This window comes from Anguilla rostrata, chromosome 1 (assembly GCF_018555375.3).
Source record: "Anguilla rostrata isolate EN2019 chromosome 1, ASM1855537v3, whole genome shotgun sequence".
Lineage (NCBI taxonomy): Eukaryota > Metazoa > Chordata > Actinopteri > Anguilliformes > Anguillidae > Anguilla > Anguilla rostrata.
The window spans coordinates 17,167,812-17,195,716 of record NC_057933.1 but is presented as its reverse complement, the minus strand read 5'-3'; the positions used below and the strand labels follow the sequence as shown (position 1 = coordinate 17,195,716).

General features: G+C 41.0%; 1 protein-coding gene across 8 annotated transcripts; it reads left to right on the top strand.

The window, feature by feature from the left end:
* Window positions 1-1,080: 1,080 nt before the first annotated feature.
* Window positions 1,081-27,052, top strand: inf2 (inverted formin 2). 8 transcript variants are annotated; one of them, XM_064326319.1, is made up of 24 exons: window positions 1,096-1,276; window positions 13,498-13,913; window positions 14,905-15,024; window positions 15,533-15,688; window positions 16,694-16,727; window positions 17,239-17,380; window positions 17,850-17,982; window positions 18,388-18,765; window positions 18,817-19,101; window positions 19,250-19,392; window positions 19,589-19,650; window positions 19,944-20,046; window positions 20,263-20,348; window positions 20,552-20,652; window positions 21,069-21,139; window positions 21,233-21,340; window positions 21,739-21,809; window positions 21,931-22,051; window positions 22,148-22,312; window positions 22,514-22,616; window positions 22,761-22,913; window positions 23,194-23,892; window positions 24,230-24,330; window positions 25,788-27,052. In XM_064326319.1, exons 2-23 carry the CDS (start codon window positions 13,514-13,516, stop codon window positions 24,286-24,288), a joined length of 3,693 nt encoding a protein of 1,230 aa, XP_064182389.1. In that variant the 5' UTR covers window positions 1,096-1,276; window positions 13,498-13,513; the 3' UTR covers window positions 24,289-24,330; window positions 25,788-27,052. The 8 variants fall into 8 exon arrangements, with proteins under 8 accessions (XP_064182405.1, XP_064182396.1, XP_064182389.1 ...); XM_064326301.1 differs by having other exon boundaries at window positions 18,388-19,101; window positions 24,233-24,289; XM_064326293.1 differs by having other exon boundaries at window positions 18,388-19,101; window positions 24,233-24,330.
* The last annotated feature ends 853 nt before the right edge of the window (window positions 27,053-27,905 follow it).

Sequence of the window (27,905 nt, the reverse complement as noted above, 5' to 3'; positions counted from 1 at the left end):
ATACAGTGGGTATTTATTTATTTATCTGGTGTCCCTGTGAGACAGTTTTTAGCAATAAGTATCTTACGTGCCAAACTCATTAAATTATCATAAAATAAAACATTGTGAAATGTAATAAAATTATTGAAAAATGAGTATGTGGTAGACATCTGATAATAAATGATCACAGAGATAAAACTCAACTGCAGGACATTCATGCGCTCTACACACGCATGCACATACACACATACACACACACGCATGCACATACACACATACACACACACACATACACGGTGCTTTGACTGTAACACCTATTTATTTATTTATTTAGCACAAGAAGTAATAAGAAAAAATGCAAAATTATTGCAAAATTATGGTCATAAGGAGCCGTGCAAGGAAGACCAAGGAAACCCCAGGGGGTTTATCGAGTGGCTCCCTTAACAAGACAGGCATGGTGTTATGGATTACATTGTTGACATGATTGTTTGAGTAAGAGGCAACTGAAGGTGTCACCTACAACCTTTGTTATAATTATTATTTCACTAATTTCTTCTGAAGAAGTAATTGAACATGGAGGGAGCAGATTATGAATTTCTTTGAAGAAAAACTGTGCTGTGTGGAGAATGTTTACTTGAAAAATGTATATATATATATATATCCTATTTAAGCTTAGTAATTATATCCACTTGTCATGAAACTGTGTACATTCACTGTCATATTTATGAAACTGTAAATTCCCTTTTCAGATAAATCACCAACATATTGAGTTTTTAGTTAACAATATGTTTAGGTCACTGTGTTGTCTGGAAAATCTTCATACCTATGATTGCAGCCATCCCGAGTCCAAAGCACTTAGCCCCAACACAAACCTACATCACCCTGACACTAGCCTATAGGTCAGGTGTGAGGTGCGATTTGGTTATTGGTGGAGTACTGGTGAAATGGATGCTGAGAGCAGGTTAATACTAATAATATGCAGGTCATTTAATTGCGTTACATAAAAGCGACAGGGGGGGATCGTTGGGGAACGTAATGAGTCCTTGATGCTTGTCTGATCACTGCGAGAGATGGGCAAGGGAGGAGCTTTGTACAGCCGAGCCGCGAACAGCGTAGTCACCAGGCACACTCCTGAATGCATTCTGTTGAAAGCAAGTTCGACGGTTCCGCTCTTATTTTCAACGCAGTGGGCTCTTTTCTCAGTACTGTAGGTTTATTAAAAAGGAATACTGATTTTAAAGGATTGCATCTGCAAAGTCAGTTGTCTTGCACAGTTTATGGCATCTCATTAAACAAGGTAAGATTAAATAAACAATTCACAATTTTACAATTCTATGCATTTCTGAATTCGTGTAAAAATTGTGAAGAAGTTTTTTTACTGGAATGCATTCTGAAGTGTTGAAGTGACTCCTAGAGTTTAAACTCATTTTGTGACTAAGTAGGCTAGTTTTAGTAGGAATAAAAACAAAAGACGGTATGCGCGAAAATGCATAGCTCTTCCCGTTATTTCCTCGCCTACTCGTCACGCCTAGAGCAATCCAAGTCCTTAAAGTAAGGGAAATGGCTGTGGGTGGTTGAGGAACGTACGATAGGGGGCCCTGGAAAGGTTGAGTCAGCTAACGGACAAGCTGGATTTTTGTTGCAGTTCGGGATAAATCGTTAATGTGTCTGTTGCAGTGCACGGTAGACTGAAAATGGAGCAAAAATATAATTCCAGCCACTGTCTAGATAGTTCATACTTCGCTGGTCGAATTGCTAAACTTGCTCATTTGCTGTCGAGATTCTGAATTTAGACCTTTAATTCTCTCTCTCTCTCTCTCTGTGTGTGTGTGTGTGTGCCTGCACATGTGTGTGTGTAAGTATACTTTTACAGAGTTTCAGTAAACATCAAATAAAGTTTAAAGGGCCTAGGCTATACTAAATATATCAAAGGTTTCCAACTTTTGATTTCAAAAGTTGAGTTCAGTGGGCAAGTTTCTAATCAAATCACAGACAACCAAACATCAGATATTCTTTTGTCATACATATTTCATCTCACCCCCCTCTGGGTGTGAGTGATAAAGGCTGTGCAACTGTGATGTTCTGTTAAAATTACATTGTTCTTTTGGTTACAGACCAGTTACAAAACTGTTAGCACCCTCAAGTCACACATTGCCTGACTCCTGCTGCGGGGTGTCCTGCCCTAACAGTACAGTACTGAGACCTATAGGACTGAGAGAAGAGAGAGCCAGGGTGTGGTCACACGTGGTGCTTTATCTCCGCTTGCTCAGCTGATCAGGGTGGGGCTCCTGTTGGACGTTTGGTGTGGATCACCACGTCATCTCTTTCTTGTGACTGTGACAAGTGAAGCACACTTACACAGAACAGCATTCAGTAGAGCAGTGAAAGAGCACAATGCGAAGGGAGGCAGCCAGAGAGCAGAGTGGAATGTTTTTTGTTCAGATAGAACAGATTTTTTTTTTTTTCATTTTTTGCCATGTTGCCTTGGAAACATTTTACTGTTTTTAGCTTCTGCAATGACAAGTGTGTTGTGTGTGACTGGGATTTGAAATTTGAGAGATATTTGGTGTTGTAGATGATAAAAGCATCTCTAAACATGCTTGTTTTATTTGCAGATTTCTAAACAATGAACTTTTAAAAAGCATGATATTTCCTATGATTTTGGTGACACATAACTCTATAGCCCTGAGTTTCACTATTTTAACACTACTCATTTGTAAATCATAAAAACTACAGACGAGCCTGAATTACTTTCACCAGTAGACTAATATTCTGTCTGCTTGTTGGCTTTTTACCAAATTGTCACCATTACAAATGGGCTGTTTGTCAAGCCAGTGAGAATTCCTTGCATTCTCATGCCATTCAATCAGTTGATCAATTAAACCTCCTGAAGAGAGCAATCACAAAGACAGGAATACTCGCTAGCTAGTGCTGGAGATCGTGTTTAGAAACAAGTCTTTCCAGCAGAGCGAAACAGCTGGGTAAGCTGACCTTATCTCTTTGGTCTGGTATCTGCTCAGTAAGTAAGAGCTGTTAAACTCTGACCACTGGCAGCTGGATGCAGATGTGCCTTTTGCGGCTGCTTTTTTTTTTATGTCGAAGGTTTTAGTGATATGCTGGCACAAACAAAGAGGCATTCTTTGGGATGGGGTGATTTTTGAAAAGAAAAAAGATAACATGTTGTTCCCAGTAACCACTTAGTGAGGACAGCAAAGGTTCTCTCAGCAGCAGTTGAAAACTGAGAGCAATTTTAACCATTGTAGACCTTTTGTTTTAAGAGTTCACAGTGACATGACCCAGAAATTTACAGGCTTAACATTAATAAACACATCACGTACCTCAGGGACATTAATCATGTTGGTTTATTAACTCAAATAAGTTTAGACCAGTCCCCAATGTTTGCTGTAGCCTGACTTAACAGCTGTGGCCTGTCAATCTCTGCCAGTATTACATTTGGTGACTGTCATGTTCTCAAATGTATTAATTATTTATGCACATCACAGACAATTTATTACTCGCTTGTCCCTTACAGGACGTAGTGACAATCGTGTTGGTTGGGCAGATGAAAGGGTCACCTTTTATCGCTCATCTTTGTTCATAAATCATTTTAGAGGTAAACCAGTCTTGTAAGATCTGACAAACGGGGGGAGGGGGGTGGATTTTGCAGCCTTCAAAAACCATTGTCTGAAATTAGGACCTGGGTTCAAAATTCTGAACTTATCCCTTAACAATTTGCTCAATTTACAAGCACCTCCTCAAACATCAGAGAAAAATCAATAAAACCTGGGACTCAGATCACTCAGTACTATTTAACAAAATTCACATCCTGTGGTCATATTTTCACCTGGTGAGATGAAGGCTCTAGGCCTACTAGTTCTGGGCGATACATTGAATATTAAGATATTCAATATAATATTGTTGGGGACACAAAATTGAACTACATAGAGAATATTGCATTGTGCTTATAACTGCATATTCTTTATGCAACCAAATGAACTCATTGAAGAGTTGGCCAGTTGACTGTGTAACCATGCAGCACGCAGTTAGTAGATTTATCTGATTGGCACACATGCAGGAAGGGATCTGGAATTTACATCAGAAGCAGAGAGTACACAGTGAGTGGAACCCACAGAACTGTATTAGAACTAGAAAGGAAACGTGGTCACATGGTCCATTCTACCCTATTCAGTTCGGTACATCTGCAAGTGGCACCACCTCAAGATGGCTGCCACGGCACGGAAATCGAAGCCTATTACTGATGAGCTCTGCCATGTATTCCTGTGGGGTGTTGTACAAATTCACTGAACTCGCTCCAGCACAAATTAGGTGCCAAAACCTCACACTGTGTAATGAGTAGGAGCAGGCAATGATATTTAAAATTTCCCCTGGACCAATACATTTTCTTGGCTGAACAGAAAGGAGAACAACATGATCAAAAATCATTAGTCCGATTGCGTCAACTAGGTGCTCCGATCTCTGATTGGTTGTGAACAAAACCCATGAGTTTTGTGCAGGGTCATGAGACAACCATAGTTAGAAAAATTATGTGCAAGGATAGTTGACCATGTTTCTAAAGGCAGTTTCTGAGCAGCCCTCAATAATCCGCTGGTGGACAGCATGTAGAAGAACACCGTTGTTTCCAACAAGACTGCCTGGCACCGCTCCCGTGACCCACAATCCTTCGCTTGTGGGCATGTCATCTATTTTTTGACATAGGCAGTGTTCATTAAATGCTGGCCGGGTTTAATTTTATCATTCTCCACCGCTGCTTACCCTCTGAGGCACTTCCTTCAGCACTGACTGTTTTCCTGGGGGAAACCCTGAACTCCCAGAATGGACATGCTCACATAGGCTGATTTACCACATGGGCAGTCCTTTTGCTACAAATCTGGAAGACAGGGAACTGAAGAGAACTCCATTATACTGAATCTGGTTTTGCATAATTAACAAGCTGGACAATTTAAATAATTGCCTGTTACTGACTGATTGCTTATTGCTTGATTGCTTTGTGCACTTTGCTTGAAATAATTGTAATCACTACAGAAGGGAATTTTAAGAAAAACATTACATTGTGAAGTGTGTTATTATTGAATAAACCTTTAAAATGTCTTTTTTTAACTATAATTACATTTAATGAGAAGTCTAATGAGAACTGCACTGTGAGAGCATTATCACATCACAGCAACAGGGTCCCGGGTTTGAATCCTGGCTGGAGCCTTTCTTTGTGGAGTTTACATGTTCTCCCCCTGTCCGCGTGGGTTTCCTCTGGGTACACCAGTTTTCTTCCTGAGTCCAAGGAAATGAATGTTAGGCTCCCCGCTGAGCCTAAATTGCCCACTGATATGATTGTCTGAATGAATGAATGTGTACCCTGCAGTGGATTGGTGACCTGTCTGGGGTGTATTCTTGCCTCTCGCCCAATGCATGCTGGGATATGTTCCAACCTCTCCACAACCCTGAACAGGAATAAGTTGGTTAGATAATGGATGAATGGATGGATGGAAGAATGTAACATTGAGCCAATTACACACTTATCAAAAAGAATTAAAGAAAAAATCCAAGTTATCCAAAATAATATATAATGTAGGTCTATTATCAGTATACGGTACGTCTGTCCTCTGTGCCCTTACCGCAAAGAAGCAGACCTGTGAATACATGTCCTCCTTATCATGACAGTTCATTGATTAGACTTGAATTTGCTAGTTCTGCAATACCATTATATAACATTCCATTGCCTCTGTCTTTCTTACTCATGTAGTCAAGAGAAAAAAGAACATTTAGCATGATTTGATTTTATATGGAAGTGTGACACTTGTTCTTTCCTTGAATTGATCTTATTTGTTTTGACTTCATTTATTTAGGTGTGTGAGGACATGCTTTGCTTATGACTATGAGAGATCTCTTTATTGAGATGAGCTAGTTTTATGTTGACTGTCTTGACATCTCTGAATATGTGGTTCTCTTTCTATATCCATTTACTGTATGTTTGTTTGACAAACAGCAGCAAATAAGGATCGGAGCCAGTTCAAATGATCGACACTTAAGTGATCAACATTCTTGAAGTTCTTGAGAAAGTTGGGGAAGATTTCCATTCCTTTGGCAGCCTCAATGGAAGGGGTTTGGGCTGGATTAAGGAGTCAATGTCTCACAGATGTCTTTACTGCCTGGACATACAGATATTAACTTGTGCAGAAAGTTCAATGTTTAGCTGGGGGATGAACTGCTGGAATGCAGGCTGCCCCTCTTGAGCAAATACTGTATGTTATACTGGAGTATATGGGCATGCACTAGCAAGATAAGTGGAGGATGTTTATGCAGGGCAGGCATTTCACTGAAATCAGGATATTGGAGCAAGGCTGAAGTCTGAGGATATTACAAACCAGCTTGGAATGTTAGTCATCGATGAAAAAGTAACACAGCACAGAGAACAACAGGGACCAGAAAACCCCAACATTGAGCACCAAAAGCACTTTTGAGAAATGAACCAAAGGGAAAACAGACCTTGAATTATGGGACAGAAGGGTCAGGTGGACAGTCCTATAGCCCAGTTTCCCCCTAATGTGGCAGGATGTCTGGATTTCCTGTCTTGAGCATGTACTTCCTGCATCATATTTTTAACCTGTCTGCAATCTCCAAAAATCTGTTAGGTAGCTTTGTTCTGCCCATTTTAAAATTGGGGGGGAGCCCTGTGATCATAACAACTAGTTTCCTATTTCAAAGCTTTCTTGTCATGGGAAAATTTTAGCTTTTAGTTATTGCTGAACAACAAACTTTTTAAACTAATAATTGTATTTTTGTAATTACTGGGTGACTCCTCCGTAAAGAATGCTTTTTAAATTGCCCTTCCTGAATACTGAAATTGAAAGATGTTACAGAACATGGAAGATGGTACTGAACAAACAGAATCTTTACTGTCTCATTTCTGTAAATCTATTCAAAGTTAGGGTCTGCAATATTATAACCTAGGAGGGTAAATGTTTTTAATCCAGTTGTCTACTTTTGACATTGCTTTTATACTGTTGTATTTGTAATGGAAATGAGTGCGTGACTGCTGCCTCTTGAACAGGCTTCTCTTGTAAAAGTGATTTTAATCTCAACAAGACAACTTGTGTAAATAAATTGAAAAATTCTGCTGCCGTGACCGTCATGGGACGTTTGGTCCACCATTGGGAGGGCCAGTACAGACAGGCATCTCAAGTGGGAGAAGCAGCCACACAGGGAGGGGAGAGCCAGTTGCTTGGAAGTTGTGAAATGAAGAGATCTGTCAGGGGTGTAGAGTCAAAATTGATTGGAGGTATGGTGATGCCGTGCCATTTATTGCTGTGTAGGCTAGTACCAAGATCTTTAATTTGCTGCAACCTGTAACAGGTAGCCAGTGAAGCAGTATTAAGAGGGGTGGGGCGTGGGCCTGCCTGGAAAGGTTGTTGGCAAGTCATGCAGCTGCATTCTGTATTAGTGGCTTGGGTTTAGCTACACAAGCCGGGAGAGTGGCAACGCAAGATTTGCAGACCATGAGAGACTCATACAGACATCGTTCTCTGTGTATTCTGAGGTAGGTTAACACCTTGGCACCAGTGAAAAACAGGGATTCTCTCTGAATGGCCCTTGTTTGCTAGGCAACCATGGTAACACATTGTATGGAATTGAACTGGAAGGCCAAGCCAGAGACAGAGAACAGACTTTCTCTACAGTATTTTGGCTGACTGCTCTTCTGTAGAAAATCTCAGTGCCAGATGATAAAAAATGCTGAAAGGAGCATGCACATTAAAACCTGAAGTGCAGAATTCTGGTACGGAGCTAATAAAACATAATATTGAAAAAGCTTGTAAGCCTAGTTCTTTTGTGTTAACATTTTGGTTATTTGCCACTGTGAATATTTTCCAAGGAATGGAGGAAAATGCTTTTTGGCAGTATTTCACAGTGAAAGAGGGTGCTTTGAGATTAGTTACTTGAAGATGGAAATGAAGCAAGACTACTAAAACCTGTATGACTGAAGTTGTTGTCAAGTGCGAAGCCAGCAAAGCTTATAGAACCGTGCAACTCAATGTTCTCCTCTGTTCAGTTTGTAGCCCTATCCCTCCTGCCCCCTAGTGGCATGGGTGCTGGCACCCACGGAATGGTAATAAATCAAATATCCACTATTTATTTTATCAAATGCCGCAAACACGCTGCAAATTTGAGGTCAGTGCCTGCAATAGACTCCTTTCTGGCCAACAACACCACTCGTTTCCTTATCAACACTCAGAGAAATAAATGGCAGTAAAATAAAAGGAGCCCCTCCATCCCTTAGTCACTTATTACGTACAGCAACCAACATCATAAAACATTTTTTTTTTACTTTCTACGGTTACCCAGTCTCGTTTATTTTTGCATGAAAACATTGTATACCCTTTCAACTTTCAGAACAGTACCTCGGATCAACAAATATATAATTCAGAAAAAAAGTCCATATGTAATGTACTTACATTACATTCACTTTCGTATATATATATATACAATACTGACTCCTTTGTCTATGTATCTGTAATCCAAAGGGCCGTCTGCGTCATGAAGGTCTTGTTGATAGTGAGATCCTAGACAAAGTTATGACCCCAAAGTGGGTTTAGTGCTCTCCTTATTATTTCTTATTATTCCACATCAACATTCTGTATGCCACTCGTTCAACAGCTTTTCAGCAAGATCTACTAAGTTTGGCAAGTATTTCACCTAGTTGCTTGTGCTTTTTGTACAAATAGCACAGATACTTTCTTAGACGTTTATTTTTTTACAATGGATCATTTCCCATTGATTAACACACTCAGAATGCAAGCTACACACAGGCTAGTTACAAGCTACAATAGGTACAGACCATCTCTCTCTCTTTTGCAAAGCTTCTAACAGACAAATTCTCTGGCAATAGGTGGGCGACGTTTGCAGCAGTAACGTTAGCAACAGCATTGGGGGTGAATTTTGTATAATCATTTTGATCCTAGCTTGTGAATTTAGTGAAATAAACAGTACAGTTCCATTTTCTGTACATTTTGTGTATACCATGAATAATTCTTCATATGTTTCCTAAATTTTGATACACAGTCTTGATAGCACACAACAACAGCTTCAACAAATGCTGTTTTACAAAGGCTCTCTGGTTTGTGTTGTAAGGCTTTATTTAAGTAGTACACCCAGGTGAAAATTGCCTTTGTAAGTGCCTTGGGAGAAAGGGTCAATGCCCATGCAAGCTGGTACAAGTTGGAGCAAATGGATTGGTAGAGAAGATTCCAAACCTTCTGCCAGGAAATTTATTTGTTCAGCCTAGAGTGAAATCAAAACACTTGCTTTGTTCTATCAGAATGGAAAAGCTATTGCTTTTGGTTCATGTCAATCATTTACAGTGTACAGTTATACAGTGCGCAGTTTCATCCAAATGTTGACTTTTCTTGTTGAGATTTATAGTGATACCGATGGAATTATCTAATTAAGCCTGTTTGATGCGTTGTAAATAATTATTTTGTTCCATCAGAAAGAAAAGGCTATTACTATTTGTTCATGTCAATCATTTACAGTGCATGGTTTTTTTCCCCATATTTATTTATTGGATTAGTTCCTGATCAACTTTTTTGCGTCCATTTTTGTGTAAACTGGTTGATGAGACCCACACTCTTGATTCTACCTCTTAACCTTGGGAAAAAAGACACTCCACTAAATTAAGTCCAATTTACTTGATTGCATCTTTTATTCATTGTTGTTAGTCTTTCTCATTAGTTCCACTTTCACTTGATTCTTATTTGAAATGTGTTCCAAACTCCAAATTGAAACAATACTGAAATTTCATTATGTGTGGGAAGGGATATTCTATATAAACCCAATAGCTTTACCAAAAGCAAGGGTTCACGTTTAAAAGTAGCACAATATTTCAACATTGAGGGAAGTGAAAGCTTTGCAGCCTTATTGAAATAGTCCAGATTCCAGAGACAGGATTTAAGCAAAACAACTGAAATAATAATAAATCCCTGTGCACCTTGCAGAGTGAATACCGTTATATCAATGCGTCCCCTCTTGTCCTTCTCCGATTGCCCGTCTAATTCAAGTTCTGTGGGGTTTTTTCTTTCTTCTATAATGAAACCAATTGTTTTGCCAGTGACAAAAAAGGAAGTTGCACAATGTAGAATATTTTTGTGGATCTGGAACAGGCATTTCATTTTTCTGTATAATCACTGGAAAGTGCAAACAGACTCAGATCTGGCAATACAGTCAGGTGAATAAATATAGTACCTAAGGCCATTGGATATTTCAGCAGCAAGATGAATTCCAGCCTTTTAACATGTATGTCTAATAGCCTGTTCCTAGAAGTGCAGGGGAGCTGGTTGGCAAATACGTGATTGTTGACAAAAAGCTTTCATAGGACTCCTGGTAAGGATCCTGTTCCCCTAGCACTACTTTTAGAAAGACAATGTTTGTGGAGTTTCCCTGTGATGTTTATGGTTGAAATGACAGCTGATTTACATTCTCCTTTTTGGTATATGGTAACTACAGTATTTGATTACTGAAGCCTGTTTTATGGAAACAATGCTGAGAAGCTTTCAAGCTACTTAATTCTCTCTGGAAATATTCCTAGTGACAACTGCATTCATACCTTTGGGACATAAATAACTTGTGTCTAATCACAAATCCTGTGTTTAGAATATAAAACACATTATTTTCTGGTGACACATTGAGAAAAGTATGTGTAATCCACGGAGGGTTTCAGTATTGTGGTCATCCAGTTCAACTCTCACAGGATATGCAAGAGTAAACATTCAGCAATTCATCCTGCACACTGCTCCTTCCCAACCCTTATTCCACAGGCACCGTTGATTCATTTAGAAACTGTACACGTGTAGACATGCAGGTATTATTCCTGTTGGAAGAACATGTGGTAGACTTAGATCAGGGGTGCCCAATCTTATCGGAATGGCCCAGTTTAGGTGAGGGTTTTTGTTTTAATCCAGAACCATGACATCTGATTCAACTAGTTAACTAATCATGGTCTTCAAGTAGAATCAGGTGTCATAGGGCTGGGCTAAAACAAAAACCTGCACTCACACCGGCCCTTTTCGGATAAGATTGGACACCGCTGACTTAGAGGTAAGGTGGCAAGAAAGACTGGTAACCATACATCTGAAATTAAAGCAAGAGAGTATTTCATTCTCTTACACTTCATACTATTACATTTTTGGAGAAATAATCCAGTCTGTCATTTTATTTCTAGAAAGCAAAAAAAAAAAAACTTTCAGTAAAGATATTGCTACAGTCATACAGTCAGCCACAGCTGATTTGTGGACTGCCCAGTGTCTTGACTTGAACAAAATTCAGGACCAGTTCAAGTATTCGGTACCTCCATACAATGCTCCCATTGGTTTCCCTGGTGCGGAATGCAGTTCTGTTTACACCCAGCCATGAATAGCTGGCTGTGTGTCCCTTTTCTTTCACGCTGGATCAGACTGGCTGTTTGGCAGGGCCAGTGCTGGGAGAACCACTGGCCTGTTGCTCACCCTCCTCTAAATGTGCAGAGCTGTCACTTCCCCTCAATGTGCTCCATGGTGATAAAGGCTTGTCTCCCACACCCTAACAAAAACCTGCACTCACACTGACCCTTTTCGTATAAGATTGGACACCGCTGACTTAGAGGTAAGGTGGCAAGAAAGACTGGTAACCATACATCTGAAATTAAAGCAAGAGAGTATTTCATTCTCTTACACTTCATACTATTACATTTTTGGAGAAATAATCCAGTCTGTCATTTTATTTCTAGAAAGCAAAAAAAAAAAAACTTTCAGTAAAGATATTGCTACAGTCATACAGTCAGCCACAGCTGATTTGTGGACTGCCCAGTGTCTTGACTTGAACAAAATTCAGGACCAGTTCAAGTATTCGGTACCTCCATACAATGCTCCCATTGGTTTCCCTGGTGCGGAATGCAGTTCTGTTTACACCCAGCCATGAATAGCTGGCTGTGTGTCCCTTTTCTTTCACGCTGGATCAGACTGGCTGTTTGGCAGGGCCAGTGCTGGGAGAACCACTGGCCTGTTGCTCAACCTCCTCTAAATGTGCAGAGCTGTCACTTCCCCTCAATGTGCTCCATGGTGATAAAGGCTTGTCTCCCACATCCTTTTATGGGGCTCTAATTTAAACAAGTCCACAATAGACAGATGCTATTCAGCAGTACAATAAAATTCCTGACCTGAAAAGACCAGTATTAACTGGGTCTCCAGATCAGTTTTGGCCACATTGCTGTGTGTGTGTTTTGAAGGGGTTAGATCACTAAACATAGGGGTGAGAGCCCAAGAGCTGTTGGTTATATTTCTATCAGAACTTGCTGGCATTACCTTGGCCTATATACTTTACATTAGTTGAAAAGAAATAACACTTCCCACACAGCCTGGTTGCCTTACTCATTATTAACGAGATATTTTCCGATCACTGCTTCTGGGTAAAATGCTTTCATTTCAGACCACTGCATTTAGACAAAAGATTAAGGTTTTCAATTATATAATCCCACGACTGTGGCTGTGAACAGTTATGTAACACAACGGAATGTCTTTCATCTATATGGTACTGTGCCCAGATTCCTTGAAACTGTGAATTTATTTTAGTTGCCCTCCCCTCCTTGTGCACTCCCACGTTCTCTTCTTATTCTTTGTCATCGTTTATGTCAGCAGACCTTTATCTGCATGTCTGCCATTTAACAGTTTGTTTCCCATTACAGATTGACAGAGTATGGGGTGGCAGCGCAGAGTTAGGTTAGGGAATTGGGCTTTTAAAATCAAATGTTTTAGGTGTGACCCCCAGGTGGGGCACTGCTGCAATACCCTTGGATAAGGTACATTAAGGTACATAACATTAATTGTTTCAGTAAATATCCAGCAGTATAAATGGATTCATGTAAAATAGTCTGTGACCCTGTGGCATCTACTAAATACTGAAATGTGCATAATGAAGCTTAATGTTTCTTCAATGCAGTTTTCAAATTGTTTCTTTTAATTCTCAGAACATCTCAGTGACTCCTAAGTAGTGCATCCCTGGTCCTTAGTTAAGTGATGTGCCTCACTGAGAAAATCTTGGTCAGTTGGTAGGGCATATACTTTGGTGTAGTACCTGTAGCAGTTAAGCCGGTGGATTTCCATGGCAACTGACTGCATGCATTACAGAAGTGTGTCTGTGTGCATCCAACTGAATGGATGGCGGAGGTTGCAACAGCAGAGTAGGTGCACAGTTGCGATTTGGTGTCCCAAACTGTGAAGAAAAATGGGGGTGAATGTACTGAATTAATTTTGTTCGGACTAGCTACAAGAACACCACATTTGAAATTCCAATGTCCGAAACATAATCGAGAAAGATATTGTTTGTAGTGTAACATAGTAGCAATATTGTGTTTACAAGATTAATTTTGAAATAGTACAACAAATTTGCTTTAGTCAGTTCTGTCAGATATGCTCATCTACGTCAAAGTGGCTTACTGTGACCTTCCACCAAAACTAAACTCTTGACTCTTTACTGCAGCTCCAGTGTCTTCATCATGTCAGTACGGTCAGAGGGGGCCCAGCGAAAGTGGGCAGCCGTGCGAGGGCGCCTGGGCTCCTCCCAGGACTCCGACTCCCAGCAGGAGGCCAACCTGGAGAGCGCAGACCCGGAGCTGTGCATCAGACTCCTGCAGGTCCCCACCGTGGTCAACTACTCCGGTCTGAAGCGGCGCCTGGAGGGCAGCGACCAAGGATGGATGGTGCAGTTCCTGGAGCTGAGCGGGCTGGACCTGCTGCTGGAGGCCCTGGACCGGCTGTCGGGGCGCGGCTGCTCCCGGATTTCGGACGCCCTGCTGCAGCTCACCTGCGTCAACTGCGTGCGCGCTGTCATGAACTCCTCCGCCGGCATCCACTTCATCGTGGATAACGAGGGCTACGTCCGCAAGCTGTCACAGGGTAGGCGAAATGATCCGTGCGTGTGGTGACCTGACAAATTGTGTCTGGAGGTGGATTAAATAATGGTTACTGACTGCCACAAAGGACACTTCAAGGGTACCATTAAGGGCATTGATCACTGGATCAAGACACAGCTCTCCAGGCTTTTCTGAATGGAATTTTGTGGCCAGTGGCCACATTAATACCTCAATTAATGTATTGGTTTATTACTACCTTTTACAGCAGTTTATCCTGTAAGTTTTTACTTTGATGATTTATCGGTGCCTCTAAGGGATGTAGTTGATTTAGTGGCCTGATATTTAATCTAATGCAGCTATACAAATAAGGTATTTGAATTAAACAGGCCTGTAGATAATGCCCTAAAATAATCAACAGAGCTCATTGTTATTGTCTCTCTAACTGTCCCAGAGGTTCTAAATTGATTTTTTTTAAATCAGCCAGCTGTTAAATCTACATTGCTTTACCTCATAGAAAGAAAATTAACCTAGTTTACCTAAAATAGGCCATTAATTTAATATATGAATGGGCATTACCAAACCCTCAGAGACCATCCAGACTTCATTAAAGGCATTTGCTGCACACCATTTCAGGCTGAGAGGAAAGAGAGGCATTGTTTTTTTTTGTTGTTGTTATATTCCTGTGTTTATGAAATCACTAGAACAACAAAGCTGTAACCAACTGAACTTCAATTGATTAAAGTGGACTGCTGGGTGGCTTATTCTGTTAAGGCACTGTTCTACTGCATGGTTTAGAATCCAGACCGTGTCAGTATCAATTGCAAACCCCTCCCACTCAGGGCAACACAGTTTCCCTAGCATTGGAGAGGAACAAAAGGGGAAAAGCACAAGAGCACCTTAAAAAAATACATTTAGAGCAGACAAATGTGAAAGATTGCATTTACAGTAACATGTTACAGAAATTGGTACCAAGTGCAGATGGTAAACAGATGGTAAACAAAGCAGATGTGAAGTGTTAATATCATCTCCCCCAGCCTTGGACACCTCCAACACCATGGTGAAGAAGCAGGTGTTCGAGCTGCTGGCTGCCCTCAGCATGTTCTCTGCAAAAGGCTACAACCTGGCCCTGGATGCACTGGAACACTACAAGGCAGGTGTCAATCACAGACAGGATGTGCAACTAATGCTCTGATGCAAGACAAGCCCTAAAGATTTTAGCTTAAGAGTGAATAATTTACAACAAACTGTCAACGGTGTTCAGGAAAAGAGGGGAATTGTGCTGAAGTCACTATTATGTACATATGCATAGATAATGTGCGTCAGATGTAGGCAAGGTTGCCCTTTGGAAAACCATCTGTCAGACGACCTGCTAAAGTAAAATTAAAGCCATATAGTGTACATCAGTTACTGTATACTGTAACTTACAACTAAAGTCTCATAGTTGTTAAATAATCTGTTATCAATGATATTGTACATATATTTCGGTGACTAGACATTACTAGAAATTAATGTCCTCATACAAGTGTATACTGTAATTTATTAGAAGCAGAAACATTCTTTCTGCATTATGGCTACTTAATTGTATGTTTACCCTGAACTATTTTGGTATGAATTCAGTGTATGGTTGTTTATCAATGTATTATGACTTGTCCCTACAGGGAGTGAAGACACAGCAGTACCGTTTCAGTGTTATCATGAATGAGCTGCAGGCCACTGACAACGTCCCTTACATGGTTACCCTCCTCAGTGTCATCAATTCACTCATCTTCGGGGCTGAGGAGTTGCAGCAGAGGGACAAAGTGCGGAAGGAGTTTGTCGGTATGTTAACTGGCCAGTGCTCCTGGCATTTTGAGTACCTGCTTGGAAAAGGAAGTTACATTGAGTCAGCGTGTTGCAAGAAGTGCTACAATCAAATTTTCTGTTAACATAGTCAAGTACACTGATGAACATTATTGACAAATGCTCCCCCACCCAGAAAGACCTTGAGAATTTAGGACGGTAGATTAGTTGCAGTAATTCTGTAGAAAATCTGTGTCATCTTGTCCTACTAAAATTAGAGCTGGCCTGAATTTAGCTAACATTTACATCTGTCAATGTACCTTGGTGAAGGTTTATTGCTTCATAGGAACCACTCTTACAACGTTCCTAACTGCCATTGTTTGAGAAATGCATTTCACTGTCAGAATTATTAGGACAATTAGGCTATTAGTCTTAAAGCGTATAGCTATCTTGTAGAAACGGGTCTGTTAAAATATATCTTAATTCATAAGAACGACTGTGCATGTATAAGCAAGTATTCAAGGTAATAAAAATAACAAAGAAATTCAAGCGCTCTCAATTCAGTGTTCCAAGATTTCCCATGAATTGCAGATCCCTTCAAGCAGTACGTATTTAAACCGTTATTCACCTATGATTCAGGGAAAATCAAATTATTGTACGGTGAAAGAAAAAATGCACGCCGTATATAACAAACCATATCGTAATGTCCTATTTTTTCAACTTCTATATTGCGTCTACTTTTATGGCCAAATGCAACATGATTATAAATTGTTCCTCTAAAGAAGTTTTTGCAATGCATTTGTTTTATTTGTCGTTAATTGCGCGCACCTTTTATGTATTTAAATCGCGCTGATTTTGGACACCTGATCTAAATCGAAGGGAGTGTTGTCAGTGGTTCTTTAACATAAAATAAGAATTCAGAAACGCACGCACCGAAAACTTGACATGGTGTTATGTGACTGCATAAAACAAATAAACAAACAAAGCTGGAAATTGAAATGACTGACAAATCCTATGAAAGTATTTTTGAATTTTGTCTTGTAGGGCTACAGTTGTTGGATATATTGCCCAAATTAAGGTAAGGCTACCCTCTCCCGTTAACTTTTTCATGTGTTTGCCAATCAGTTTACATCATATTTTGAAAAATAATAATGGGTAGAAGAATGTAATTTCAAGGCCAGAACAGTTTTACACTCTATTTCTGTATGCATTGAAGTTGGACTTTCTGTGAAGATGTATTGCCAACTCTACTTTTAAGTTAAAACGAAGCAAGTTGAGATTTTTTAAAACAATCTGAATAATGCATAGCTTAAGTTGCATGTTGCTGTTGCTTCTTTTGAAGAATTACTCTGGTTGAATTTTTTTTTGTTCTTGCGGTTCATGTAAATAGCTGATTAGTGTGAAATGTTTCACAAAATACATGCAATCAGTAATTATTTTTAATTCACGGTGAGTGTAGAAGCAGAAATGGGTTAATTACTGAGTGAATGGCCAAAGCATGACGCTTTCATTTGATAACCACCATTGATCAGCCTAGTTTTCTCCTGTGGTAGTTTGGCTGTTGATAGCTGTGTTTACATATGAGACAGAGAGCAAGAGGATGAAGACTTGATTATCCAGTGCGAGGCGTTTGAGGAAACCATGGCTGAGGATGAGGAGGAACTGCTTAGACTTTATGGGGGTATCGACATGAGCAGCCACCAGGAGGTGTTCACTACTCTCTTCAACAAAGTGAGCCCCAGAGCACAAGCATATCACACAACCACCTACGCAGCAATAATGGAGCTGCTCTCAACATCAGGTCATAACAGTGATGGATCTATGCAGTGGTAGAAGGATCAAACAAAATATTCAGATTATTTATTTATTTATTTATTTATTTATTTTTATTTATTTATTTTAATTGTGCATTTGAGCCTTTATCTAGGCTGAGGCAATGTTGTAGAATGTAATGTGCTGTCGGTTACCTTTGCTAAATGTTAACGACATGCAGGGTGGATGTTTATTGCCTTGGGTGGGGCTGCTTTTTGCTTTTATATTGAGAACAATATTCAGTTGTTGAGTGATGGTGACAATTAGTCATTTGTAATAGCACTTGCTTTATAATTTGAGTCAGATGGCATTCATCCAGTATTTGTACCGTTCCAATACAAAGCATAATGATGTGGAATTCACCTACTGTATCTCCCTCTCTTTTTAGGTGAGCAGCGCTCCAGCGTCCCTCCAGCTGCTGTCCATCCTGCAAGCCCTGCTGCTGCTGGGTCCGGACCGGGCTGACGTGTGGCAGGCCCTGGAGGTCCTCACCAACAGAGCCATCCTGCTGGCCCAGGACTGTGAGTTCATGCATGGGCAACTTTTATTGTGCAAAACAATAACACAACTGAGGTGGAGGAAACTGAGTATCGCTAAGCTAAGACAAGTGCGACAGGTGTTTATTATTATATCTTGCCTGTAAAGTTATGGCTGTACTCGTGTTGGATATCAGTTCCAATTATGTGAAATGTGTTACGGGTGTGAAGTCAGGTATTTTGGGACTTTGCTTCATCGGGCAAGGAAAATGTTAAGATTTTTATAGGTTAGATGCAACATCTTTTGAATAATTAAATTACAATAGCAGAATTGGGTTATTTAACACACTATACGTAACACTGAGAAATTTGCTGCATATATTTCCTGTGCGCGTGTGTGTGCATGTATGTTTGTGTGCATGCCCACATGACGTGTGTTTGGTCTTTCAGCTCAGATTGACTCTTCTGAGAAGATTATGGACCGGCTGGCTTTCTCCAAGGGTCGATCCAGTGGTCAGCACGTTGTAGATGGTCAGCAGACAAAGAGGGTGGACAAGGCAGTTCAGACAGATGTGCTGGACTGTGGGCTGCAGAAAGAGGCAAAGGACCAAGACACTCACGTTCAATCTGACAGTCAAAATAGCACAGCTGTGACATCACCTCCACCTCCACCGCCACCGCCACCTCCACCACCACCTCCTCCCCTCCCTCCCCCCAGTAACATGGCAGGGCTGCCCCCACCTGCTCCACCTCTCCCAGCCATGGGAAATGGAATGCCTCCTCCACCCCCACCACCACCTCCGCCCTTACCTGGGATGATACCACCAGCTCCTCCACCCCCACCACCACCTCCGCCCTTACCTGGGAAGATACCACCACCTCCTCCACCCCCACTGCCCGGTGGTTCAGGAGTGCCTCCTCCTCCTCCTCCACCTCCTATGCCAGGAATGGGGAATGCAGGTCTGCCACCACCTCCTCCCCTCCCTGGCATGCCTGGGCTCCCACCTCCGCCCCCTCCACCCCCAGGCATGGGCGACGTAGTGGTGGCCCAGAGCAGCCAGTCCCTCGGGTGCTCCTTCACTGCCCCAAAGTCGGCGGGACGCTTTCCCACGTTGCGAATGAAGAAACTGAACTGGCAGAAGCTCCCCTCCAGAGTGGTGACGGGTGAGAATAGCATCATTGTATCATTACAGTTCTTTAAAAAAAGAAGGTTAAAATAGAAAATGCAAGGCAGTGAAATATGAGTGTGTTTCTCTCAGAGAAGTCGGTTATGCTACTTCACCGCTCTGGGTGCCTGTCTCTTCCCACACAGCCAGCCAGTCGATGTGGACATCCACGCAGGTGGACAGCCCCCTGACGCCTGACTACTCCAGCATTGAGCAGCTCTTCTGCCTGCCTGTGGCTGAGCTCAAAGAGAAGGGGGCTACTCCTGCTGTCAAAAAGGAGCCCAAAGAGGTCAGGCAGTCAATCCTTTTCGTTAGTCCTCTGTTATGGCCCTCTCCCCAGTCACTTTTTATGGCAGTCAGCACATGGCTCTCTCGCTTGTAGCTGAGAAATGGTCCTTTTTATCTTTCTAGTTAGGTACAGTTGTGTGGATGTTTACATTGTTTTGCTCACAATTCTTACAATGTTTTTACATTTCTATCCTCAGATCTCTTTCATTGAGGCCAAGAAAAACTTGAATTTGAACATATTCTTGAAACAATTCAAATGGTATGGTTTGATTTAATCAGTTTATTTTTTCCTTTTTCATAATGTGAATTAAGAAGTTATTTGGGGCTGCTTGGTGGATTTCAATGGACAGTGATGACTGCGTCTTATCATGCACCAGCAACACAGGTCCAGGGACTGGTGTGATTGGCTTCCTAATAAGCTCCCCTTGTTCTCAATAATGTATTCTTGAATAAGAAGTGTAACTGGAGTATTGTAATTGCATTATTCCTTGAGAAAATGAAAACAATCAGTTCTTGGTAGCGTATATATAAAATGCTTTCATTTTCACCCAGTTCCAATGAAGACTTTGTGGCCATGGTTCAGAATGGGGACCGCACCAAGTTTGACGTGGAGATTCTGAAACAGCTTCAGAAACTTTTGCCAGAGAAGCACGAGGTGGGTTTAAGGGAGGAGTTGTATGTGGGCACTGCACAGGTACAAAGGGCTGATTGCATTACTAAAGCTGGTATAGGAGAATTTTCCCATAATAAATGTGGTCATTGGCTCCCCCTGCTGGATGTTGAGTAAATGGCACATCCACAAGTCAGGGCCCCTGGAATCATCCCAAGTCTACCGACTAACTGACCACCCTGGCCTTGTGCTGTATTGCAGATTGAAAACCTGAAGTCCTTCCAAGGGGAAAAAGACAAGTTAGCCAACGTGGACAAGTTCTACCTCCAACTCCTGGCTGTCCCATGGTAACTGGTAACTTTTTTTAATGGTCAGTTGTAATATGTCAGCTGTAATCAATTTTGCAATAGAAATTCATTTTGCTATTTGTTCTGTGAAAAGCAGGATGACCATGAACCAATTATGTTTTCAAATTCCTTTATGTGAATTATTTTTCCTCAACCTGATTCCTTTTTACACCACCCCGTCCCCACCCACTACCATCCTCCAGTTATCAGCTGAGAATTGAGTGCATGCTGTTGTGTGAGGAGGTGGCCTCTGTACTGGAAATGCTGAAGCCCAAAGCAGTACTTGTTGAAGAGGCGTGTGAAAGTATGTCCTCTCTCACTGTGTAACACCACTGCCACACCCTAACTCCAGCACATCACCATAGACACATAGTAGCATAACCACTCTAGCATTTTAAAGGCTATAAAGCATATGGGAAAATACAAAATTCCTACAAGAACTGGTTCAGTCCAGGTTACTTTTTTCAATGGGGTTCTAGATACTGTGAGTTTATACGAGAATTTAGCTGGCTTTAGTATGTGTTAAAAATTGAGTGTATTCAAAAAAACTGGGAAATACGGAGCCATTGAGATTAAACTGATTCAGTTCAGATAAAAGTTATGTTTCTTAGAATATTTTACCTCTTCTGTGAATGTGTACCCTGCGGTTGACATTGATGTAAAAAAATGAAAATAAATGCCTCTGTGATTCAGAATGCTCTGTGTTTGGTTTACACTCAGGTCTGAGGGTGAGCACGCAGCTGCCCAGTTTCTGCAAACACATCCTCAATGTTGGAAACTTTCTCAACTATGTAAGGACACTTCTCTCTCCATGGTGATCACAGCGGCTCATGTGTTCAGCTGCTGCTTCTAATTGTCGTGACTGACCATTAACTCTCCAACAGGGAAGTCACACAGGGAATGCAGAGGGGTTCAAGATAGGCACTCTGCTAAAGCTGACTGAAACGAAGGCCAACAAGTCCCGCATCACCTTGCTCCATCACATCCTGGAGGTAAAGAAGTCTGGCTTGCGTGTCTTCAGTCGCAGAACTTAAAAGCAGGACTCACCTGATGAGATGCAGTTGGAATACAAGAAGGGGGTCTGGAGGGAAAAGCACCTGCCGTTGTGTTTTGGTCCAACTGAAAAGATGACCCCCAGACTGCCACATGGTACAGATGGACATTGGACAATTTGGCAATTCATAATCACCAATTTCTCAATATGAGACTGCTAGCAACAATTGGGTTGCGGAAGTATTACACACCAGCTTTCAGCAGCCCAAAACTATTTGAAATAGAGCTGAAAATGTGAAATGGAAAGGCAGAAAACAATATTTTTAACTCTATGTGGCATATAATGACAGTGAGAGCCTCATTTTAGTCAGCTGACTATTTTTGCCTCCCATTACAGGAAGCTGAGAAGAATCACCCTGACTTGTTAAACCTCCCAGATGACATTGAAATTTGTGAAAAAGCTGCAGGGTACAATAATCTGTTTCTTGCACAAATAATTTTGTCAATGCTTAGACAGAATCATTTCATAAAAAATGATTGTCATGGAAATGTGTCTGCACCATGGTCACACTGCACTGTTATCTCTCAGAGTGAAGCTGGAGTCTATCCAGTCTGAAGCTAGCTCTCTCTCTAAACGCCTGAAGGACACTGAGAAAAAGGTCTCCTCATCTTTGGAAGACATAAAGGAGCAGTATTTAACTATTATTCAGGTACAAACTTCAGAATCTGCTTCCACGTTGGAGTGGCCTGTATGTTACCGAGTAATTAGTTGTGCACTTTAATTTTGGGGTTTCTTCATCTTTCAGGAGAATATTGAGGCTTGTAAGGACTTGGAAGAGCACTTTGCTGCAATTGAAAAGAAACGGGAGGACCTGGCACTGTATCTGTGTGAAGACACAGCCCGTCTTTCCCTGGAGGAGCTCTTTGGTACCATTAAGGCCTTTCGCAGCCTCTTCATCAAGGCCCTCAAGGTTTGTGCTGCTAATTTAATAGTTTCTGGGAAAAAGGAACTAAATGCTGACTGGGAACTTTCGGTACATTTACGTAAATCTAAATGTACGGATGCCTGAGGCCTTGTTTACTTTGCTGTGTGTCAAGGCCGCTGGGGTAGATTTCTAAAAATCTGTTCCTCAGTCTTCCCACTGACCTGCTCTTCCCCCTCTATCCTTTAGGAGAACCAGAATCGCAAAGAACAAGCTGCTAAGGCAGAGAAGAGGAAGAAGCAGCTGGCTGAGGAAGAATCTAAAAGACAGAAGGGGGAGAATGGAAAGATAAGTGAGTTTTGCTTGCACTGGTTCTTCTAGTCTTTCTATTGTACATACAATTAATAATTAGGTAATTGTATATAATAATAACATAAAGAAAAGTAGTCCATAGTTTTGAATGGTGGTCTGTGCTTCCTGCCTGACCTATACCCAGTACGGAAAGGTCCCCCACCTCAGGAAGAGGGCTGTATTGTTGACCATCTGTTGGCGGACATCCGGAAGGGCTTCCAGCTGAGAAAGACGCGGCCAAGGTGCGAAACGGAAAGCCTTCCCTCTAGTGAAATGCGTAGGGATAACAGCCAGCCTGGTAAGGACAAGATGACTCCGACTCCCGTCTCCCGCTCCGCCTTTGGCTCTCCAGAGCCATAACTAGGCTTTGCTGCTTCACTTCTGCCTCACCTGCCATTTCAGTGTGCTACTGCCACAGGTCTTGCCCGCATTGTTGCTTGCCTAGTTTACATTACCAGTGTGTGCCCTGTAATTTCATACAAACGCAGATTGCCTGGCACAAATATTCCCATGGCAGAGATCCTGGGATAAAAAGGTAACAAAATGGGTAAATTGACTTAATCTTTCCTTCTCTTTAGCCCCAGGGTCAAATGTCAGTCCTGCTGGAGAAGAAGCAGGAGTCTCAGCTCCAGTGCTCGCCCAGACCCCCAGTCAAACCCAAGCGGCAAGCGGAAGCACGGCCAAGAAAGACATTCCCATGGAATCCCAAGAAGGACCAGCTATGCCGCCGCCCACTGATTCGCAGGCCAAACCCCAGCCAGATGCGCTTCAGCCAGACATCCCTATTGACCCCCCACCCATGCAGGACATGCTAGTTACTGACACAACCACACAGTCCAGTTCTACCACTCTCACAGAGGGCAAACCCCCTAAACTTAACCAGAACAGCAACAACAACCAGGAGACAGAGGGCGCTGCCTCACTCGACCACCCAGTCGATGAATTGCAGGGGGAGGCTAACGAGCACCACTCCGTCGCCCTCAATGGAACTCATGTTGACGTGAATGGAAACGGCAGCTGCGAGCGCATCGAATGCTTCCCGCTCGGTATCGGAGAGAGCGCCCCAGGGAACGGACACATGGACGACGATGGCAGTGACCCATCCAGTAACATTGCCGAGGACCTGTGGGCATACGATGTGCCTGACGGAAGTGATCCAGAAGCCCCTCCCTCAACAGCAACTGACCCGATGCCTCCCGCCCAAAAAGACCTCCATGAACAAGAACTGAAAAAACAGCCGAAACACTCAAAAAGAAATAAAAAGTGCAGTGGTGAAGGTAATGTATTTATTTGTTGTTCATTCAAATAAAGTTCACGTGTCGAACAATGTTTTAAAGTGTCTGAAGAAAAAGCTACATTTGTTTTAAATTTTATGTTTGACTTCATTCACGTGTTTCTGTAGGGCAAGACACAAAATTAGTACGTTTGAATGATCAATATGAATACAGCCTACAGAATATTCAATCCAGAGAACATGGTGTGGTGCTCAGACCCGTTTATAAAAGTATAGAGCACCAACTCCCCTCTCCCCACCCCAATCAAAAAAAGAAAAACTAATTCTTCAGATTAACATAAGAATGCAGATCAGTTTGTCTTTTCTTTAACTTTTTAAAGCAGACCGTAACAATGGAAACCGCCCCACTAAACGTAAAATGGAGTGTGTGTTACAGTGAGGTAGGTCAAACAACTGGATGTCCAAGTAACGTGCCCCAGAGGTAATATTAATGTGATCGTCCTTGAAACTTTCAACTAACAGACCTGTGTCAGCCTAACTGGGTCCATGTCAGTCTGATTTGCTTGAACCATTTTGATCCTTGTTTCACATTTGTATTACTTGTCTGAACTACTTTACTACTCATAATCTACATTAATCACACCATCATAACCCTAATCAAGTTCTATAACCTGTTGATGCCCTGCTTTGTGGATCTGGGAGTTTGATTAATCTTGGAGAGACAGGTTGCAGTTGTAGTTGTTAATCTGTCATCTGCCAAGTCAACACAATGCCTGCACTCAAATTCCTGCAGTGATTCTGGCCTGAAAAATGAGCCAAGCATCTCCTTATAGATTTGATCCCTAGTTATTAAACACTTATTGACTCTGGAAGATCTGATTGGGAGTCTGTTTTGCTCCCAGACCTATCTTAAATAGTCTGTTCTGAACCAGTTTAAACAGGATTGATTATGAAAGGTCTTCCATACTCAAATGTCCTATTCACTCAACACTAAACAGAGAAAGTGAACTCAAGCCCCAGCCACAGCCACAGTTTTCACTGTACCCGAAGGTCAGGGATGATGGTTTTGCAGGACACTGATGGGAATTTCTCACATATAACTATTCTCATTAATAAAATTTTCTTTGAAAAGCCTGGTGAATCTGAAATGAGGGTCACAAAAACCAAAATGACCACTTAGTTTTTCCAGAAAGATAAATCTATTTAGGTTTTGGCTGCATTGCTGTGCTGTAGATCCTGTTTCAGCTGGGTTCTCATTAGGCATCTTATGCAGGCCTCTAGTTCTTTGCTACTAGATGGTTGGGTGCCCACATTTTGGCAGGGAAATTGTTAAGCCAAGAAATAACTGGGAGGGTAAACTTAACATGGGTATGGGTTTCTGATTTGAAAATTAATTTTGTGTTCTACATGGCAACCAGACCTTTTGTATAGCCTGTCTATAGATACGCTTGTATTTTTTGACTGGCTTTTCTTAAATGTTGGTCGGTAACAAGCTCTGTTTTCAGCAATCTGGCGCTTTCTTACAACGGAGGGAGACATGCTCAAACTTCAGTGTTATTGACCCACTAACAATTTTGAATGCTAACTGCTTCCTTTCCAATGTTTCTCCTCAACATTAAGTGTTACACTGTTCAATGTCTGACAAAGTGGTATGCCTCTGAGCACCGTTCTAAACTGGTGACTTTTATCAAGTGTCTTTTGAGTGCATGGATTCTTGAAGTCTTATGTTTTAGTTTCTTTTACTGTATAAATGGCCAACAACAAAATGGCCAAAACCATTTAGCACTGTATTTTCTTTATGTCTTGAATATTAAATAAGGAAGACACTGTTTTACAAAATTTCTGTTTTTGGCTCATTTCTGTTTTAAGCCCTTCAATTTATGAAATATACACATGCTACATATAATGTGACAACTGATTCTTGTTTGCTTGTTACAGGTTTCTTAAGGAAAAAGACAAAAGGCAGGAAGAAATTCTGAGTTGGAAATGCTCAAGTCGTCTCAGGACAACAAAGTGAACTGGACAAAATATTGTGCCAACCTTGACCGTGGTGTATATAAGTGTAAATATATAAATTGAGTTTTATGGAGCAAGCTACTGAAGAAGTGGGAGACACAAATAAATTTCAACCTGGACAAATATTCATTACATTAGAAATGTTACAAGATTGCTTGCATTTTCTACTTTTTATTAGAGTAATGAAAAAGAAGGTTACAGCAGGTGAAGTTGTGTGCAGAGTGGGCTGTACCTTTGGCAGCAGGTGTATGCATGTACACATGTATGTACACGGCCCTGCAGAATTGCTGAAATATAGCTGTGTTTAAGAATGCAACTCTGACCTTGCTCTGCACAATTTCATTAACCTTTCACCCACTTCCTTCACCCAAGAAAAATGTAATTTACACTGAAGTGTGGATTGTACCATAGGATTAGATATAATCTTTTTAATGCTTGTGTTTGTAATCATTCGCCAATGTCTGAAAGCAAGCTCAATGGCAAAGAAATTTATTTTGAGAGCACACTATGAGACTAACAATCTAAAGGACAGAGGGTCACCACTGAAATATAGAATCCATTCTAGAACAATGCAAATCACAGCTTTGATCAAATCCCTGTTAAGGGGAAACAGTTGAGAGTGGAAACATTTTTGTCATTGATAATGAATTTTGCTTTCACGTGCAATGCTACATATAACTTATTCAAAATGTAATACCTTGAATGGCTGTAGATGTGTCTGATGGTTTATGCAAGACATCACAAGGTTACTGTGGAATGCTGAGGGGGGGGGCATGTATGTCAAGAGTTGTTTGTTTCTGTTCAAAGTGTGTTAATGCTAAGCATGTTTGTATTTTTCCTTCAAAATGGTGCTGCTTCATTTCCTTTTGATAAACATAATAGATGAAATGCTATATTAAGGCCACAAATTTTGAAAAATACAGTGTTCAGATTGTCAGATTGTATTAATCAGAAATGTGACAGTTAAGACCAATGCTGATCTAAAAATATTATTTTTATTCATCCTAGGCAATATAATTTAAGCTCTGTGTTTTGTATATTTATATTGTGTATGAGCTGGATGCCTTATAAAAATGGCCCGAAGTGGGAAAAAGTATTTCCAACTGATCATGATACCAATGAATAGCTACATGAATTGCAGTAAATTGTGAAATACAATCTTCAAAATAATGGAGTATGGAAATATATATATCCTTTGGTATTTTTGTTTATTATGGAAATAAAATAAAAAATATAGTGCCGTGAAAAAGTATTTGCCCCCTTCCTGATTTCCTCTATTACTGCATATTTGTCACACTGAATGGCTTCCGAGTTTTAGAAAAAATTTAGTATTAGACAAAGGGAACCTAGGTAAGCACAAAATACAACAGCAGCAACAGCAAGTAGAGGGCACACAGAGGGGACAAGTATTCAATGATTTGTTTAACATATAATTATGGGTATGCCCCAGAACAACCATTCTGGAAGAAGTCACGCAGATCAAGGCTACCCCAGCTCAGACAAGCCACACAAAAATCATTTGACTCCCATTTACTTGCATGTACTGCATTTACTACAGTCCAAATTAAGTAGTAGGGACAAATGATAATTTAATAACTTTTTTTTTTTAACCATGCAGAGATTCCCAAGAAGAGTTATAGGTTCCAAAACTCAGTACAACCCATTGTGCAAGTTGTTTTTTTTTCTTCCATCCATGATTGTAATCTCTAAATTCTAAAGCGCTTTTAATTGTCATCCTTTACTGATAACCATAGGCTATATGTTAATAAACTTAATTACCATCAAGAACAAGGGCGTTACAGAGTTCCAGTGTCCATATTCCGTTCTAACTAGTAGCCTACAGTTAATGGACTACAAGATCGTTTTCCGCTACCTGAGCCAATCAGTTTAAGTTGAAAGAGTTTGTATACATTATTTTATTATAGTGAAGTAGGCTACTTCTTGTGTGGTATCAATAAACCTGGATTGTTCAGAATAAAATAAAAGCCAATAGATATTGATGTTGTTAACCAAGATGCACGACTGTTGATCATAAAATAT

What these genes read in the sequence shown, in the direction of transcription:
- inf2 (XM_064326284.1), top strand. Translation starts at nt 13,514, where the DNA reads ATGTCAGTACGGTCAGAGGGGGCCCAGCGAAAGTGGGCAGCCGTGCGA. An exon ending in ACTGGAACACTACAAGGCAG is followed by an intron (nt 15,025 to 15,532) that starts GTGTCAATCACA and finishes CCCTACAGGGAG; the next exon opens with TGAAGACACAGCAGTACCGT. An exon ending in TCTTCATCAAGGCCCTCAAG is followed by an intron (nt 22,313 to 22,513) that starts GTTTGTGCTGCT and finishes TCTATCCTTTAG; the next exon opens with GAGAACCAGAATCGCAAAGA.